This window comes from Falco cherrug, chromosome 20 (genome assembly GCF_023634085.1).
Source record: "Falco cherrug isolate bFalChe1 chromosome 20, bFalChe1.pri, whole genome shotgun sequence".
NCBI lineage: Eukaryota > Metazoa > Chordata > Aves > Falconiformes > Falconidae > Falco > Falco cherrug.
In genome coordinates, this window is record NC_073716.1 from 4,617,607 (window position 1) to 4,633,716 (window position 16,110).

The 16,110-nt window shown below is 62.4% G+C and overlaps 1 protein-coding gene across 3 annotated transcripts; it reads left to right on the plus strand.

The window, feature by feature from the left end:
• Positions 1 to 403: 403 nt before the first annotated feature.
• PCGF2 (polycomb group ring finger 2) lies at positions 404 to 12,749 on the plus strand. 3 transcript variants are annotated; one of them, XM_055697720.1, is made up of 10 exons: positions 404 to 605; positions 4,569 to 4,708; positions 5,462 to 5,558; positions 7,576 to 7,631; positions 8,175 to 8,225; positions 8,319 to 8,427; positions 8,915 to 8,963; positions 9,093 to 9,231; positions 9,625 to 9,705; positions 10,447 to 12,749. In XM_055697720.1, the coding sequence occupies exons 2-10, from the start codon at positions 4,597 to 4,599 to the stop codon at positions 10,908 to 10,910; spliced, it is 1,158 nt and encodes a 385-aa protein (XP_055553695.1). In that variant the 5' UTR covers positions 404 to 605; positions 4,569 to 4,596; the 3' UTR covers positions 10,911 to 12,749. The 3 variants fall into 3 exon arrangements, with proteins under 3 accessions (XP_055553695.1, XP_055553697.1, XP_055553698.1); XM_055697722.1 differs by having other exon boundaries at positions 449 to 605; positions 9,133 to 9,231; positions 10,447 to 10,965; XM_055697723.1 differs by having other exon boundaries at positions 449 to 605; positions 9,136 to 9,231; positions 10,447 to 10,965.
• Positions 12,750 to 16,110: the final 3,361 nt, after the last annotated feature.

Consider the following 16,110-nt stretch of genomic DNA (forward strand, 5'->3'; position numbering starts at 1 on the left):
GGCACCCCCCGAGCAGTGCCGCGGTGATGGGGACGCGGTAGAGGGGAGCGGAGCGGGGCTGGCACCGGGCTGGGATTTTGGGCTCATTCCAGGGGATTTTAGGGCGCTTCCCCTCCCCCCCACCCCGAGCATAACGAGGGGGTCGCGGTGAGGGGGGGGCGGCAGCAGCGGGGCTGTCCGCAAGCACCGGGGCACCGCCGCAGTGATGTCCCCCGGGGGGGGGGGGCTGTGTCCCGGCGGGGCGGGGCGGCGGGGAGTTGGGGGGGGGGGGGGGGAGCCCCAATCTCGGCCCCTCACTCCCCTCCTCCGCAACACCCCAAAGGAATGAGGTCACGTGAGGCGGGGCGGGGCCTGGCGGCGGCTGGAGGAGGGAAAAAAATAAAATAAAAAGGAGGAAAAAAAAAATTAAAAAAAAAAAAAAGGAGGAGGAAGGAGGGGAAAAAAAAAAAAGAGGGAAAGAAAAAAAAAAAAAAAAACAACTCGAGCGAGAGAAAAAAAAAAAGGCCCCGGCCGCAGCGCCCGCCGCCGCGCCGCGCCGAGCCGAGCCGTGCCCACCGGCGGGAGCGGGGGGGCGGCCGCGCCGCCGCCGCCGCCGCCGCCACCAGGTAGGGACGCGGTCCCGGGCCCCCCCCCCCCGCCGGGCCCCGCCGCCGGCCCCCCCGCGCCCTTTTCTCCCCGCGTTCAAGATGGCCGATGGCCGCCGCCTCCCCCCGCTTTGTGCCCGGGGCCGTGACACCCCCCCGGTGTGGGGCTACGGAGCCCTGACAGCCCCGCCGCCCCCCCCCCGCGCGGGCCCGGCGTGGCGTGGAGCGGGGTAGTGCGGGGGGGGGGGGGGGGGGGGGCGCGGCGGGAGCCCCCCCGAGGCGGGCGGGGGGCCGGGCTGTCAGGCGGCCCCGGGTACAAAGGGCTGCGGGGCTGCCCCACCCCCGGCCCCAAACCCCGCGTGTACCCCCGCCCCCCAACAAAAAAAAAGGGGGGGTGGGGGGCTGCAGCTGGGCCCCCCCCCGGGCACAGCGCGGGGTCACGCGTGTCCGTGCCCGCACGCCGGTGCCAGGCGGGTGTCACGCACGGACACGTCGCACCGCCGGGACGGGGCGGGGGTGTGAGTGTGAGTGTGAGTGTGTGTGCGCGTGCCCTTGTGCGTACACGGGTGTGCGGACACGCGTGTCCGTGCCCTCCCCGTGGTGCTGCCCCCCCCACCCCCACCCCCTTCCCCGCCACCGTTCGGCTCCTCGGCGGCGGCCGGTGCCCGGGTCCCGTCGGGGCGGCGGGCGCTGTCGGGGGGCGGCGGGTTCACGCTCCGGTGCCTTTTTGTCGTGTTGCCGGGGCGTGGGGGACCGTGGCCGCCGTGCGGTCGAGTGCCGGTTGGCGGGGGGGAGACGTCCCGGTTTAGTTCCCGGTTCCCGGGCTCGCCGCCGCCGGGGGCTCCTACGGGGAGGGGGCGGCCGGTTGGGTCTAAGTTACCGGTGACTTTGAAACGTCCTTCCCCGCCCGTGCGTGGTCCGGGGGGGATTTTGGGGATGGGGGGGGGGGGGGGGGGGGGGCACACCATGCCGGGCCACCGCCCAGGGAGACAAAAGACCCCGAAAGCCGGGGCCGGGGGCGCGGGGAGCCCGGCGGCGGGACCCCTCCGGGTACCGGGCATCGCTGGTGGGACGGGGCGGCCCCGGGGGCTGCGGCTGGGCTGGGGCTGCGGCCGGCTCCGGTGCCCGGGGCGGGGGACGGGGCTTTGTTCGCCCCCACGGCAGGAAATCGCGGTTGTTATCACCCGGTTTATTAGAACCGGTTTGCGCCGGTGGCTCGGGCTCCCCCCTCCCGCGGAGACCCGGGCCGCCATTGGCGGCGGCGAGCACCAAAAGCAGCAAAATCCACCCAAAACGCGGCCCCGGTGTGGGCGGCCCGGTGCCCGGTGGAGCTGCCCGGTCCCCTGGCGGGGATCGGTGCGGGAGCCCGGGGCTGGGGGCTGCACCCCTCACCCCCCCTCCCTGGTGTTCTCCTGGCCGGGGGGAGCCTGGCAGTGGCCCCCCATCACCTGGGGGGTGCAGAGGGGTGGGGGCACCTGCCCGGGGGCAGCGGGGTGCAGGCGCGCTGGGGTGCCCCGCTGGGGGATGCCCAGGGGTGAGAGTTCAGCCGGGGGGGCTGGGGCTTCCCGAACACCCTGGTGCCCCTGGCCCCCTCTGCCAGGAGACCCTGGGGCTCGCCTTGGCTCCTGTGCCTCCATCCTCGAGGTCCCCATCTCCATGGTGTCCCCATCCCTGCAGCATCTGCATCCCGGTCCCCGTGGTGTCCCCATCTCTGCACACCTCCATCCCGGTCCCTGTGGTGTCCCCATCCTGGTCCCCGTGGTGTCCCCATCCCTGCACACCTCCATCCCGGTCCCTGTTGTGTCCCCATCCTGGTCCCCGTGGTGTCCCCATCCCTGCCATCCCGGTCCCCGTGGTGTCCCCATCTCTGCACACCTCCATCCTGGTCCCTGTTGTGTCCCCATCCCTGCACACCTCCATCCCGGTCCCTGTTGTGTCCCCATCCTGGTCCCCGTGGTGTCCCCATCCCTGCACACCTCCATCCCAGTCCCTGTGGTGTCCCCATCCTGGTCCCCGTGGTGTCCCCATCTCTGCACACCTCCATCCTGGTCCCTGTTGTGTCCCCATCTCTGCACACCTCCATCCTGGTCCCTGTTGTGTCCCCATCCCTGCACACCTCCATCCCGGTCCCTGTGGTGTCCCCATCCTGGTCCCCGTGGTGTCCCCATCCCTGCACACCTCCATCCCGGTCCCCGTGGTATCCCCATCCCTGCACACCTCCATCCCGGTCCCTGTTGTGTCCCCATCCTGGTCCCCGTGGTGTCCCCATCCTGGTCCCTGTGGTGTCCCCATCCCTGCACACCTCCATCCCGGTCCCCGTGGTGTCCCCATCCCGGTCCCCGTGGTGTCCCCATCTCTGCACACCTCCATCCTGGTCCCCGTGGTGTCCCCATCCCTGCACACCTCCATCCTGGTCCCCGTGGTGTCCCCATCCTGGTCCCCGTGGTGTCCCCATCTCTGCAGACCTCCATCCCGGTCCCCGTGGTGTCCCCATCCTGGTCACCGTGGTGTCCCCATCTCTGCACACCTCCATCCTGGTCCCCGTGGTGTCCCCATCCTGGTCACCGTGGTGTCCCCATCTCTGCACACCTCCATCCTGGTCCCTGTTGTGTCCCCATCCCTGCACACCTCCATCCCGGTCCCTGTTGTGTCCCCATCCTGGTCCCCGTGGTGTCCCCATCTCTGCACACCTCCATCCCGGTCCCCGTGGTGTCCCCATCCCTGCACACCTCCATCCCGGTCCCCGTGGTGTCCCCATCTCTGCACACCTGCCTCTGGGGACTCCACGGTGGCCAAATGACCCGGGAGACCCAGGCTGGATCCCAGGAGAAGCACCGCAGGGATCGAGCGGGTTTGTGGGGCAGCTTCCCCAGGGCAGGTGCCTGGCCTGGGCCGGGTGTTGTACAGAGACCCCCGCACGCACCCCCCCCCCGCGCACACACACACACACAGACGTGTGCCCCGGTTGCTCCCCGGTGCGGGGTTCACCCCACGTGGTGCCCGCGGTGCCTTCGCTGGGTGTCTCGGTGTCCGGCTGTTGGCCGTCGAGTGTCCACCAAGGGCCTGGTGGTGACACCGCCGTGACCGCCTGTACCGCGGCTGTACGGGTGTTCCTGTGTGCCTGTGGGGAACGCGTGTAGCGCGTGCCTGTGTAGCATGTACCCCCGTGTGTGTGTCCCTGGAGGGGTGTGCGTGCGGTTGTTGCTGGGGGCACACCCCGCCACCGTGCCCACACTCATTGATACAAACCCCGGGTTTCATCTCCCCCTCGCCTCGGATGGTTGTAATAATATTCTGGCTCCTCTCCAAGTATCGAGGTTGCCATGGCAACAATAAAACTGCAGCGATTTCGGGCTCCGGCTCCAATCGTTTCCCATTGTAAACGTGCAAGTGCCCGAGCGGGCAGGCAGCAATTCCGCCGTGCCCCCCCGTGCACCGCCCCCCCCCCCCCGTGCACACCCACGTGCGTGGGTGCTGTGGATGCTCCCACGGGTGGGTGGCCAACACCAGACCCGGGAGTTTCTATAGAAACCGCCAGGCGGTGGCTGAAAATGCCTTTTTCCCTCAAACAAAACAAAAATACACTTTGTGTGTGTGTGTGTTTGGGCATGTGTGTGCATTTGGGCACGTGTGTGCGCAGGCAGCCCCCCCCAGGAGCTGCAGGCGAGGTGGGGGACAGGGGTGCTGTGGGGGACAGGGGTGCTGTGTGCCCCGCTCAGATGTTGCTCAGCGTGGTGGGGACCCCCGGGAAGATGTAGACATGAGGCAGGAGGAGCTGGCGGTGCCCGGGGTGGGGGGTGGGTGCTGCTTGTGCATCCCTGGGGCTCTGTCCCAGTGCTCCCAGAGCCACGTGTGGCATCTCGGGGGGAGCACCGGGCACCCCCACCCTGCCCTGGATTTGTCTGTTAAAGGGTGAAGTGGGTCCCGCAGGTCCCATCCTTGCACGGAGCAGCCGTTCAGGGGGTCCTGGGTGTTTCCCTGCAGGGAGGATCCCCCGCGGCGCTGCTCCAAAATGCACAGGACCACCAGGATAAAGATCACCGAGCTCAACCCCCACCTGATGTGCGCCTTGTGCGGCGGCTACTTCATAGACGCCACCACCATCGTGGAGTGTCTGCACTCCTGTGAGTGTTCTGGGTCCCTGGCTGGGGCCATGCTGCACCCATGGGTGCCCTGAGCCATGGGAAGGGTGGTCGTGCTGCACCCATGGGTGCCCTGAGTGGCCGTGCTTCACCCATGGGTGCCCTGAGCCACAGGAAGGGTGGCCATGCTGCACCCATGGGTGCCCAATGCCATGGGAAGGGTGGTCATGCTGTACCCATGGGTGCCCTGAGTGGCCGTGCTGCACCCATGGGTGCCCCATGCCATGGGAAGGGTGGTCATGCTGTACCCATGGGTGCCCTGAGTGGCCGTGCTGCACCCATGGGTGCCCTGAGCCACAGGAAGGGTGGCCGTGCTGCACCCATGGGTGCCCAATGCCATGGGAAGGGTGGTCATGCTGTACCCATGGGTGCCCTGAGTGGCCGTGCTGCACCCATGGGTGCCCGATGCCATGGGAAGGGTGGCCGTGCTGCACCCATGGGTGCCCTGAGCCACAGGAAGGGTGGCCGTGCTGCACCCATGGGTGCCCCATGCCATGGGAAGGGTGGCCGTGCTGCACCCATGGGTGCCCTGAGTGCCCGTGCTGCACCAGGACCCTCCTGCGGTGCCCAAACCCATCCTGCCTGAGGTGTGGCTGGCGCATGGAGCGCAGGGTCCTGGATGGGGCCCTGGCCCCGAACTGGTGCAGGGGTGTGGGGCGCTTTGCTGGGTGGCAGAGGGGCTCTGCCCGCCCCCCCCCCTCCGTCCGTCCGCTCACGCCGCGTCTCTCCCCGCAGTCTGCAAAACCTGCATTGTCCGCTACCTGGAGACGAACAAGTACTGCCCCATGTGTGATGTCCAAGTGCACAAAACCAGACCCCTCCTCAGCATCAGGTGAGCCGAGGGGGGTCCCCACGCGCCCCCGGCCCCGGCGCGTCCCCGAGCCCCGGCCCGTGTGGGTGCAGCCCTGCAGGGACCAGCTGCATCTCTCGCAGCGTGAAACCTCTGCGCCTGACCCTGCATCCCGCAGCAGTGGGGACTGGGATGCTCTCCGGGTGGAATGGGAGTGGGGACGGTGGGAGATGCCACCATGGAAGGGACCGGACTTGGGGACAGGCTGGGGCAGGTGCCAGCCAGAGCAAGGGCTGCCCTGTGCCCATCCCTCAGCATCCCGCACCGCAGGGATCCGTCCATCCCCACGGCCCCTCCGTCCATCCCCACGGCCCCTCCGTGCATAGATTAACCTGGGACCCCCTGTGCTTTCCAGCTCCCTGCTCTGTCCCCGTGGGGACGGTGCCGTGTCCCTCGGGGGACGCTGAAGGGGCGCCCGGTGGCTTCGCTGGGGAAAGCCAGACACGTCCCATCACTTGTGGAATTGGCTCTGCAGGTGGTTGGCATAGAAACCATGAAAGGCTGTGATACATCACTCGCCTTTTTTTTTTTTTTTTAAATCCTTTTTTTTTTTTTAGCCTCTTCCATGTAAATCTGTTTCTGTAGTAACACTTTTTCTGCCCCCTTTTTTTTTTTTTTTTTTTTTTTTTTTTTTCCTGGTTCACTATGAAATATTTACACTCTGGCTCCCACAGCTCCCTCGCCGAAACATCCCTGCCTGTGTGCCGAGACGGATACGCAGCCGCCGAGTGTGGCTGCCACGGTGGCACCGGTGCTTTGGCATCCCGGCGGGTCGCGGTGGGGGGAAATGTGGGGTGCGTGGGCAGCGGTGCTGCGGTGGGTGGCGGGGGGTCCTGAGCCAGATGGGGTGCCATCGAAAACTGCACCGATGAGGGGCTGGCTTTCCCCTTGGCTTCCCAAACCGGTGCCGTGGTGCCGTGGCAGCACCAAAACACCCACACGCTGGGCATGGTGCTGAGGGTGCTGCCCATGTGTGGACCCCCAGCCCCCCGCCCAGCACCACCGTCCTGGGCTGAATGGGGTGGTTGACTCATGCAAGAGCAGGGACCGGCTGGTAATTAAGCTGTCAATCAAACGGCTGAGGTTGTTTTTTCATTAGCTTGCTGTAAATTATAAAGTAAATTCGCCGGGTATGTATTATAAATAAAATCACAGCGGGGCCCCGTGAACCGGAGTGACATCACCGAGGAATTAGAGATAAAAGACATAGCTGGGCTAAAAATAATATAGGGTACGGTCATTTGTTTTTCTTTAGAATAAAGGCCTTATTATTAAAACGGAAATAATTGCAGATATAATTTACTTTTCACCAGTCCCACTGCTCTTGCTTTGTTTTTGAGATATTATTTTTTTAATTCATTTGAGCTGCTGCTTTTAAATTGGCGGGGTTTGGAGCCCAAGCCTTCCCACAAAATCCCATTCCCCGCTCCGTGCTGAGGATGGGATTCGAGTTTCCCCCAGTTCCTCCAGTGCGTTAGAAGATCCCACCTGGAGATACCCACATTTTAGGGAATCCACTTGGCTTTCCTGTAGGACAGCCCGAGAGTGGCTGCTCCCTGCTCTCCTTACAGCAGAGGGAACCGGCAGCCGAGTCCAAAAATAAAATCAGATGCAAATGAAAACTTGCAGAAACATTTGCCAATCTTAGATTTTATTTTAATTTTTTTTTAGATTCTTGATGAGTTTTTGTAATTGTTTTGACTACTGAAACGGATCCTGGCCCCAGAATCCTGCTGTCGTAATTCCTAGCAATTACAAGGATTTTTTAAATGGTTTTCTTGTTTTTTCCAGAGTTAACCCTTTGCGGTGAGCGCGGGAGCTGACAGGGAGCCGGGGCTTTGTACTGGGAGCTTACTGGGAGGGAGATGGGGTGGGGGGAGCAGCCTGCGGGCTGGCGGGGGGCACGGGGGGCAGGGCATCTTTCAGCAGCCCAGGGGAGGAAGCTGCTCCCGAATCCAGCTGATTTCTCTCTTTTTTCCTATTTCTTTCTTTCCCCCAGGTCGGACAAAACCCTACAGGACATAGTGTACAAACTGGTCCCGGGGCTTTTCAAAGGTACAGCCCTGGGCGGTGATAACTGGGTGGGTTTGGGGGTGTCTCTATCTCTCCCCCCCCCCCCCAGTGAAACTGGTCCCCCAGCTTCCCCGCTGCCCACGCAGACCCCTGCCCGTGTCACGGGGACAGCAGGAGAACGTGTGGTCCCAATGGACACGGGGATGGGTCCATCCGGATAGCGCCCATCCCGGGGGGTGCTGCTGGGGGGAACCCCGAAAAGCAGAGCCGGGACCAGGAGCCGCGGATTTGCTTTCCGAGCACCTGCCCCTCCTTGGTGGGGGGCAAAGTGTGGGGGTCCGCAGGTGTGGCGAGCCCGAGGACAGTCGAGCCGCCGTAAGGGTGTTCTCCCAGCAGCGGATTTGCAGCCGCTTCGAGGGTTTTACTGGTACGACTGGGCTGCCCTTGCCAAAGCCACTGCCCTCACCGGGGCCGTCCGCACCGTGAGCGGTGCTCAGCGATCCGGGGTTCCTGGGGCTCCCCTCCTCGCACCCATCTCCCCCTTGGTGCGGTTTTTCCTCCCCCCTCACCTCCCTCCTCCCGCAGATGAGATGAAGAGGCGGCGTGATTTCTACGCAGCCTACCCCATGGCAGAGGGTGAGTGTCCGCCTCGGGGACCCCCCCCCCCCTCCCCCTGGCTGTGCCCCCTCCCCGTGGTGGCTCAGCCTTTCCCTCCTTCTGCTCCTGCAGTTCCCAACGGATCCAACGAAGATCGCGGGGAAGTGTCCGAGCAGGACAAGGGCAACCTGACAGACGACGAGATTGTCAGCCTGTCCATAGAGTTTTATGAAGGGTCGAGGTACAATTTTCTGGCTGCTCCGCAGCCCCTGCCTCTGGGGGTTGTCAATAAACTCCCCCCACCCTCTCTCCCCGCTCCGGAGATGGAGCTGGGGGCGCCTGGCACGGCCCCCGCTCAGGGATCGGTGTATCCAGGGATGCTTGGATGGATGGAGGAGCACCCAAAGCTCAGCTCCCCGGTCCCCCATCCTGCATCCTCTGAGGGCGCGATGCCCCGGCATCGCTGCTGCCTGGGCAGCTCCTTCCCGGGCAGCAGAGCCCAAGGGCTGCCCCATCCCGGTGCCTCCGAGGTGCTGCTGGATTGGAAACGCAGGAATTTGGGCACGTGTGTGGTCAGGGGGGGCGAAAGCAGAGCTCGGCTGGGGGTCGCTGGGTGTTTCCCCCCCTTGTCGCCCCTCCCGGGATACCCCCCTTGGTGAGTGATTTTTTCCTCTCCGCCTTTTGATTCCTCCGTCAGCTTCGTCCTGTGTTTGCTTTCCTCCCCACAGAGAGGAGAAGAAAGGGACGGTGGAGAACGGGGACCTGGAGAAGGAGAAGGTGAGTGTGGTGGGACCGCGGCACGGAGAGCTGCGCGGCCAAGCTGCCTCCCCGGCTTTTGGGGTGGGGGTGTGGGGGGCACCCCAAACCACCTGGGAACTGCCCATTAATTGCACGGCGGACTCTCAGCAACGCCTCTCCCCCCGGCCCCCTCCCGCTGCGCCCCCAGAAGAACGGGGTACGGTTCCTGCGCTGCCCCGCCGCGATGACCGTCATGCACCTGGCCAAGTTCCTCCGCAACAAGATGGATGTTCCCAGCAAGTACAAGGTGAGCGTGTGCCCGGGGCTTTCCCTGCGCTCCGCTGGGCTTGGGGGGGGGGGGGGGGGGCGGGGGGCGATGCCATGTCTCCATCCCGTGTTGCATCCATCCCCCGCTGCAAACACGCCGCGTTCCCTTGTTCCCGAATATCGCGGCTCTGCTGCGCAGCCTGGGCTTTGCATCCCCAGCGGGCGGGTGCTGGGGCAGGATCCGGCCCTTAAGGCTTGTTGCTGGAAACCGAATTTGCTCCAGCTTCTGGCAAGGGCAGCCCCGCGACCCCCGGGACCCCCGGCAACCCCCAGTTTGGGGATGGCAAAGCCTCAACGCCCCAGGAGCGACTCCGGGGGGGCTGGCGGTGCCTCTGCCCCTGTGCTGGGGGGCTGACGCTGTCCCCTGCGCCAGGTGGAGGTCCTCTACGAAGACGAGCCCCTGAAGGAGTATTACACCCTGATGGACATCGCCTACATCTACCCCTGGAGGAGGGTAAGCCCAGCTGCCGACCCGTCGGCACCGGTGCCGGGGCTTGGCCGGGGGGAAAAGCCTGGAAAAGCAGTTCTTTGGGGAAAGGTTAGAGGCACTGGAAACCTCACAACGGCAAAGCTTAAGAATGGAAAAGTTAGAGATGGAAAAGCTTCAAAACTGAAGAACTCAAAAATTGGGAAACTTAAAAATGGAAAAACTTTAAAATTGGAAAACTTAAAAATGGAAAAACTTAAAAATGGAAGAACTTAAATTTGGAAAACAAAAATGGAAAAACTTAATAATTGGAAAACTTAAAAATGGAAAAACTTAAATTTGGAAAACTTAAAAATGGAAAAACTTAAAAATTGGAAAACTTAAAAATGGAAAAACTTAAAAATTGGGGAAAAACTTAAAAATTGGAAAACTTAAAAATGGAAAGACTTAAAAATTGGAAAACAGAAATGGCAAAACTTAAAATTGAAAAACTTAAAAATGGAACAATTAAAGATTTGAAAATATTAATTGAAAAGCTTAACAACTGGGAGACCTTAGAAAGGGGAGCACCTCAAATAAACCCCAGGTGCCCCCTCCATGCAGAGGTGTTTGCTCCAGCTGGGATTTTAGGAGGTGGGGGGCTTTTCCCCCCCTTTCTGCAGGGCAGGCGGGAGGGCTGGTGGCCGGCACTGGGTGCTGCGGTGCCGTCGTGGCACGGGGTGCCATGGGGTGCTGGTGCCATGGGTCTGCTGCCTCTCCCGCTCGCAGAACGGGCCCCTGCCGCTGAAATACCGCGTCCAACCCGCCTGCAAGCGGCTGAAGCTGTCCCAGCCGGCCCCCTCCGAGGGCACCAACACCAGCGGCGCATCCGAGTGCGAGTCGGTCAGCGACAAAGCCCACAGCCCCGCCACGCTGCCCGCCACCTCGTCCTCCCTGCCCAGCCCTGGCACCCCCTCCCACGGCTCGCCCAGCTCCACCGGTGGCAGCGGCACCGCCGGCACTGGCACCGCACTCAACGGCACCTCGAACTGCCCCCCGCTGCCCCCCGCCAGCCGGTGCCGCAAAACGACTGTCAACGGCAGCGCCGCCTCCGCCTTGACCTAAGCACCGACCACGCAGGGACTCCTGGCTGGGTTTTATATATCTATATATATTATATATATACATATATAAATATATATGTGTACATAGGGAGAAAAAAAAATTATACATACTTATTTTCTATTGATTGACCAGATTAATTTAAAATGCAAATAAGACACATAAATGTGGTTGAATATTTTTAAATGATTTTTTTTCCTTTTTTTTTTTTTTTTTTTTTAAATTTTAACTTATGTAAGCTGCATGCCGGAGCCGGGAGCCACGCAGGCACTGCTGCCTTCCTTGCTTATTTTCCCTTTTAACGCTTTTCACTCTCCTCCCCATCCCTCTCCCCTCGCACCCACCGGGAGCGAGACGGGGCGGTGAGCGGGGACTCCCGGCTGCACAGGTAAGGGCCAAGCACAGGTAAGGGCCAAGCACAGAAGCCAAAAACTCCCGCCTCCCCAGCCCCGCCGTGCCCTGCATTATTATTTTTTTTTTAATTTTTTTCCGTTTATTTCAGTTTTTTTGGCCACCAGGCTAAATAACATGGTGCCTGTGGCTGGCTGGGACCACCGGTCCATTTGTTGGCATCGAGCATCGCTTGCTGGCGTTACCCACCCCCCTCAGTTTTGCTTTGCCGTGCACATTTCTGGTTCTGTATCCCTGAGTGGTCTCTGGACAGGCAAAGCCTCACACAGACGCTTCCCTTTATGCACAGTAAGTAGGTTCCTTTTTTTTTTTTTTTTTTTAATATTTTTTCCAGCTTAAAAAAAAAAAAAAATTATGCTTGCAACTTGGTGGCGAAGGGCTGGCCGGAGCAGTGGTAGGAGCACAAGCCCCGCGGAATATTGGTGTCTCCCCTCCCCGGGGCAGCACTGGGTGCCAACTCCGGGAAGTTTTGTCTGGGGGCATCTAAACCATTGGGGGCTGCACTGGGTGAGTCAATGTGGGACCCAGGGGCTTCAAATGCCCCGGCAGGGGGCACGGGACACCCCCCCCCATCACTGGCTCCCCGCTCAAACGCACGGCTTCAACACTGCGTTTCAGAGCGTTTCTTTTTCTGTTCTCCGCCCTGTCCTTCCCATCCTCTCCTCCTGCCCCCACACTGGGTTTTTAAAAAAAGAAAATAAAAAAAATAAGACTACAGTGCCTTTAGCCAGGAGGCTTCGGTGAGGGGGCGAGTGTGGGAAGGTGCTGCCGTGTTCTGGGTGGGAGCGGAGCGACACCGGCATCACCGCCTGCTCCGGGGAAAGGGACCAACTTTCTACACTGTCAAAAAAAAAAAAAATTAAAAAAAAAGCACATGAGCCCCAGGGAGCGCAGAACCCAGGGGTTTCTCTCCTGCCCTTGCTGGGGAGGGGGATGAATGACAAAAAAAAAAGCAAGTGCCTGCAGCGCCTGGCCGGCACCCCACGGCCAGGCTACGGCCGCCCGGCACGGCACGGGGCGAACCAAAGGAAGGTGGCACAGGAATCGTATGACCAGCCCGACTCCAAAGGTCAGGAAACGTGGGATGTTGTTATTGTAATTTTTTTTTAATTTTTAATTCTTTGTTTTGAAGTACTGCATCCCCATCACGGATGTGACAGCGGCACCTTTGCTACAGCACAGCCCTGGCCGATGGGGTCCGGGGGGGTCCCCTCTTCTTTGCTCCCCATCCCCGGGCTGCGGCTGGACGAGGGGCTCAGAGCATGTCAGGGGGCTCCATTTGTCTCGACTTTGACACCCCTTTTCTCCTTGTAAATAGGCCAGAATTAACTGAGGGAGGCAGCTGAAGTGCCTCGGTCTGGGGGTTGTGGGGGGCTCTTGGGGGGGGCGTTTTGTTTTCTGTTTTTCCCTCTATGGTACAAACCAAATTGCTCTGTATGTTTGCATCCTGTATGACGTTTTAATGTCTTGTAATATATCCCAATATTCATATATTGTTCTCGGTTAAACATTTGTATAACTATACAGCTTTGTAAATGTAATAAATGCTGCAGACTGTCCTTCCCTTCGTCCGCTTGTCCAGGCGCCGCTGCCCGGGTCCCTCCGTCCCGCGCTCTGATGGGCACCCCCAGCTCCGGCAGCACAAACCGCTCCTGAAATTCCCCTTTTCCAACAAAATATTTTCTTCCCCAGCCATCCCTGAGCTTTGTTATCCTTGGCAGGGCCCCAGCGGGGCAGAAGGCAAAACTGCTGCCCCCGTGGGGGGGTGAGGTTGGTTTTCTGCAGCTGGTGGCAACCCTCAGTGCTCGGTAATTAAGGTTAATTGGGTGGGAGCTGAGCATCTCATCCCCGCTGCGGTACCCAAGGCTGAGCATCCCTGTGGTCCCGAGCTGTGGTACCCAAGGCTGAGCATCCCTGCGGTCCTGAGCTGCCGGTGGGCTCCATCGTTGTGGGGTGCAGCCGTGTCACGGCTGGGGGGGGGGGGGCTGTGCCCCCTGCACAGCCTCCTCCTTGTGGGTGCCATCACAGTAAGGGGGGGAGCGGGTGCGCTTGCACCCACAGAGCCAGACTGTGCCCCCCTCCTCCGGGGTGAAGCGCAGGGGGGAGACCCCCGGGGCTGCTTTCTTGTGGGCGCCGTCACAGAAGGGCTGCAAAGCAAACGGGGAGGTAAAGCGGGGAGTGGGGGGGGTGGGATTTGGGGGCGCCCGGCTGGCCCGGGGGCCGCGCAGCTGCTCCCCACCGGGTATCAAACGAGGGGACCACGACCCCCCCCCATCCCCACGGCTGCACACCCGTGATGCAGCGCATCCCCCGGGAATTGCGGGAGCTGCCGGGCGGGGGGGGGGGGGGGGGCAGCAGCAGCTCCTGCCCCCCCAGCCCCCCCGGGCCCGGGCCTGCCCGTGCCCCCCCGCCCCCCGGAGCCCCCCCAGCCCCACCTGGCTCTTGCTGTGCCCGCAGGCGCACCAGGCGTATCTCTTCCCCGCCTTCAGCTCCACCGGGAACGGCTGCGCGGCGGCGCCCACCGGCCGGGGGGGGGGCCGAGCAGGGGCGCACGGGGGGGGCGGGGAACAGGGCCGGGGTGCCCATCCCCCCCCGGCGCCCCCCGGCGCCCCCCGCCGCTCTCACCAGTGACACAAGCGCGACCGGCCTCAACAGCATCGCGGCCTCGGTCACCTCCCCCCGACGGTCACCTCTCCCCCCCCCCCCCGGGCTCCTCCCCCCCGGTCACCTCCCCCCCGGCTCCTCCCACCCCCGGTCACCTCCCACCCCGGCTCCTCCCCCCCGGTCACCTCCCCCCCGGCTCCTCCCACCCCCGGTCATCTCCCCCCCGGCTCCTCCCACCCCCGGTCACCTCCCCTCAGGCTCCTCCCACCCCGGCTCCTCCCACCCCCGGTCACCTCCCCCCCGGCTCCTCCCACCCCCGGTCACCTCCCACCCCGGCTCCTCCCACCCCCGGTCACCTCCCCTCAGGCTCCTCCCACCCCGGCTCCTCCCACCCCCTCGGCCCCTCCCCCCGCCCCGTCGGAAGAGCCGGGCCCGGCCCGGCGGAGCTCCCCCGCCCGCTGCACAAAGCTTCCCCCTGGCAGCGGGACCCCCCCGGGACCCCCCGGGCGCTCTGGGCCGCCTCCCATCCCCCTCCCCCCGCGGGGTTTGGGGGTTCGCCCACCCCCCCAGAGCTGCAGGCGGGGGGGGGGGGGTGTGTCCCTCTGCTTTGCCAAATGCCGCTTCCCTGGAAATTAATTTTTTAAGGATCAAAGGGTTGGGGACACCACCCCCCCCGCCCCCCCTTTCTTTTTATAAACGTTTATCTACGGGGGAAACTTCGTTTTTCTGCACGCGGAGCTGGTGAAGCTCTGCAGAGGGCAGCACGTGCCGGGGGGGCGCCACCATCCCACCCGGGGTCACGGTCCCCAGCCCCGCTGCATCCTGCGGGGGGGGGGGGGGTGCCCACGGCCTCCACCTGCCAACCCCCACCCCGCCATCCCCCACCCCGCCATCCCCCATCCCTCATCCCGCCAGCCCACCACGCCGCCAGCCCACCACCCCGCCATCCCCCACCCCACCACCCCGCATCCCACCCCCCCCCATTCCTCCATCCCCCATCCCCCACCCCGGGGCACTGGGAGCCAGGGCCCATCCAGGCGCCGCGCGTCACCCTTTCAGAGGTGTTAACCCAATGTCCAAGCCAAAACCATTTTATTTTCCTTCCTAAAGCGCCCCCCACCCACTCACCCCGGCACCAAGGGCTCTTCTCCCCCCTGCCGTCCCCAGGGCCGGGGCAGACCCCCCCCTCCAGCCAGCGACCCCCAGACCTGGACCCCCCCAGTTCAATGCCGAGGAGGTGGCACATTCTCCGTTTAACACCGCTCGCTTGGCAGCCCAGCTGGGGGTCTACCAGATCACTGGATCGCTTGGGACCCACTGCCCTGGAGGTTTGCCAGATCACTGGATTGCTTGGGATCTCCTGCCCTGGGGATCTGCCAGATCACTGGATTGCTTGGGATCCACTGCCCACCGGTAACCTCACTGCTCCATGGATCACGGAGCTCTGCTGAGCATCGCGCCCGTCCCATGACACCAAGGAAGCCAGAGACAGAAGGGGATCTTTTTAACCTACTTTTTTTATTTTTTGGAAAACATTCTTTTAATCAAAAGGATGAGGACCGACCGGGACAATTTCTCAGTCTTACAAAGAGGTGGATGGTACAAAGACGTTCCCCGCGTTAAGGGGGAACAGGAGCAGTTTCCCAAGGGATCCTGCTGCCCTTGGCACCTGAATTGGAGTTTGTCCCTAGGAAATTACAAGGAGGAGCATCTTCCCCTCGAGCCCCCCGCAGCGAGCACGGAGCAGATGTACAAACAGGTAAGAAAGTCTGTACATTCCAGGCTACAAACCTGCCCACGCAGTTTTCAAATAAAACCCTTTTCTTAGGGGGAAAAAAAAAAAAAACCAACCAAACCACACACGCCCCATACATATATCTGCTTATATGTTTATGTTCTTGTATTTGCAACTCGCCGCTTCTCTCCCTGCTCTCTTGTTTCCAGGGGTCCCTCTGGCCCGCTCGAGACCGGCTGCACCGTGAGGAGCCCTTGTCACTCCCAGGATGCGCTGAAATCCCTGTGAAATCCAGGCTGGACACGGGCAGGGGCTGTGCTGAGCAGGGATGGAGCTCTGCATCTTCCCAGCTTTCCCAAGCAGCAGAACCAGCTACCGAGATGCAGGAACGCACCCGGCCGTGCCTACGCGGGGACCCGTCTGCAGCCCATCATTTAGTTCGGTGCCCCCCCAGAACCTGGGTCACCCCCCAGATCCTGGGCCACCCCCCCTCCTGCTCACTCCAGCTTTTAGGTCTGCAAACCCTGGTTAAACCGTCCGCAGAGGCTCCCTGCTGCTCAGGCAGGTGCTAAAACGTCGCA

What these genes read in the sequence shown, in the direction of transcription:
- PCGF2 (XM_055697720.1), top strand. Translation starts at nt 4,597, where the DNA reads ATGCACAGGACCACCAGGATAAAGATCACCGAGCTCAACCCCCACCTG. An exon ending in CGTGGAGTGTCTGCACTCCT is followed by an intron (nt 4,709 to 5,461) that starts GTGAGTGTTCTG and finishes CTCTCCCCGCAG; the next exon opens with TCTGCAAAACCTGCATTGTC. An exon ending in AGACCCCTCCTCAGCATCAG is followed by an intron (nt 5,559 to 7,575) that starts GTGAGCCGAGGG and finishes TCTTTCCCCCAG; the next exon opens with GTCGGACAAAACCCTACAGG.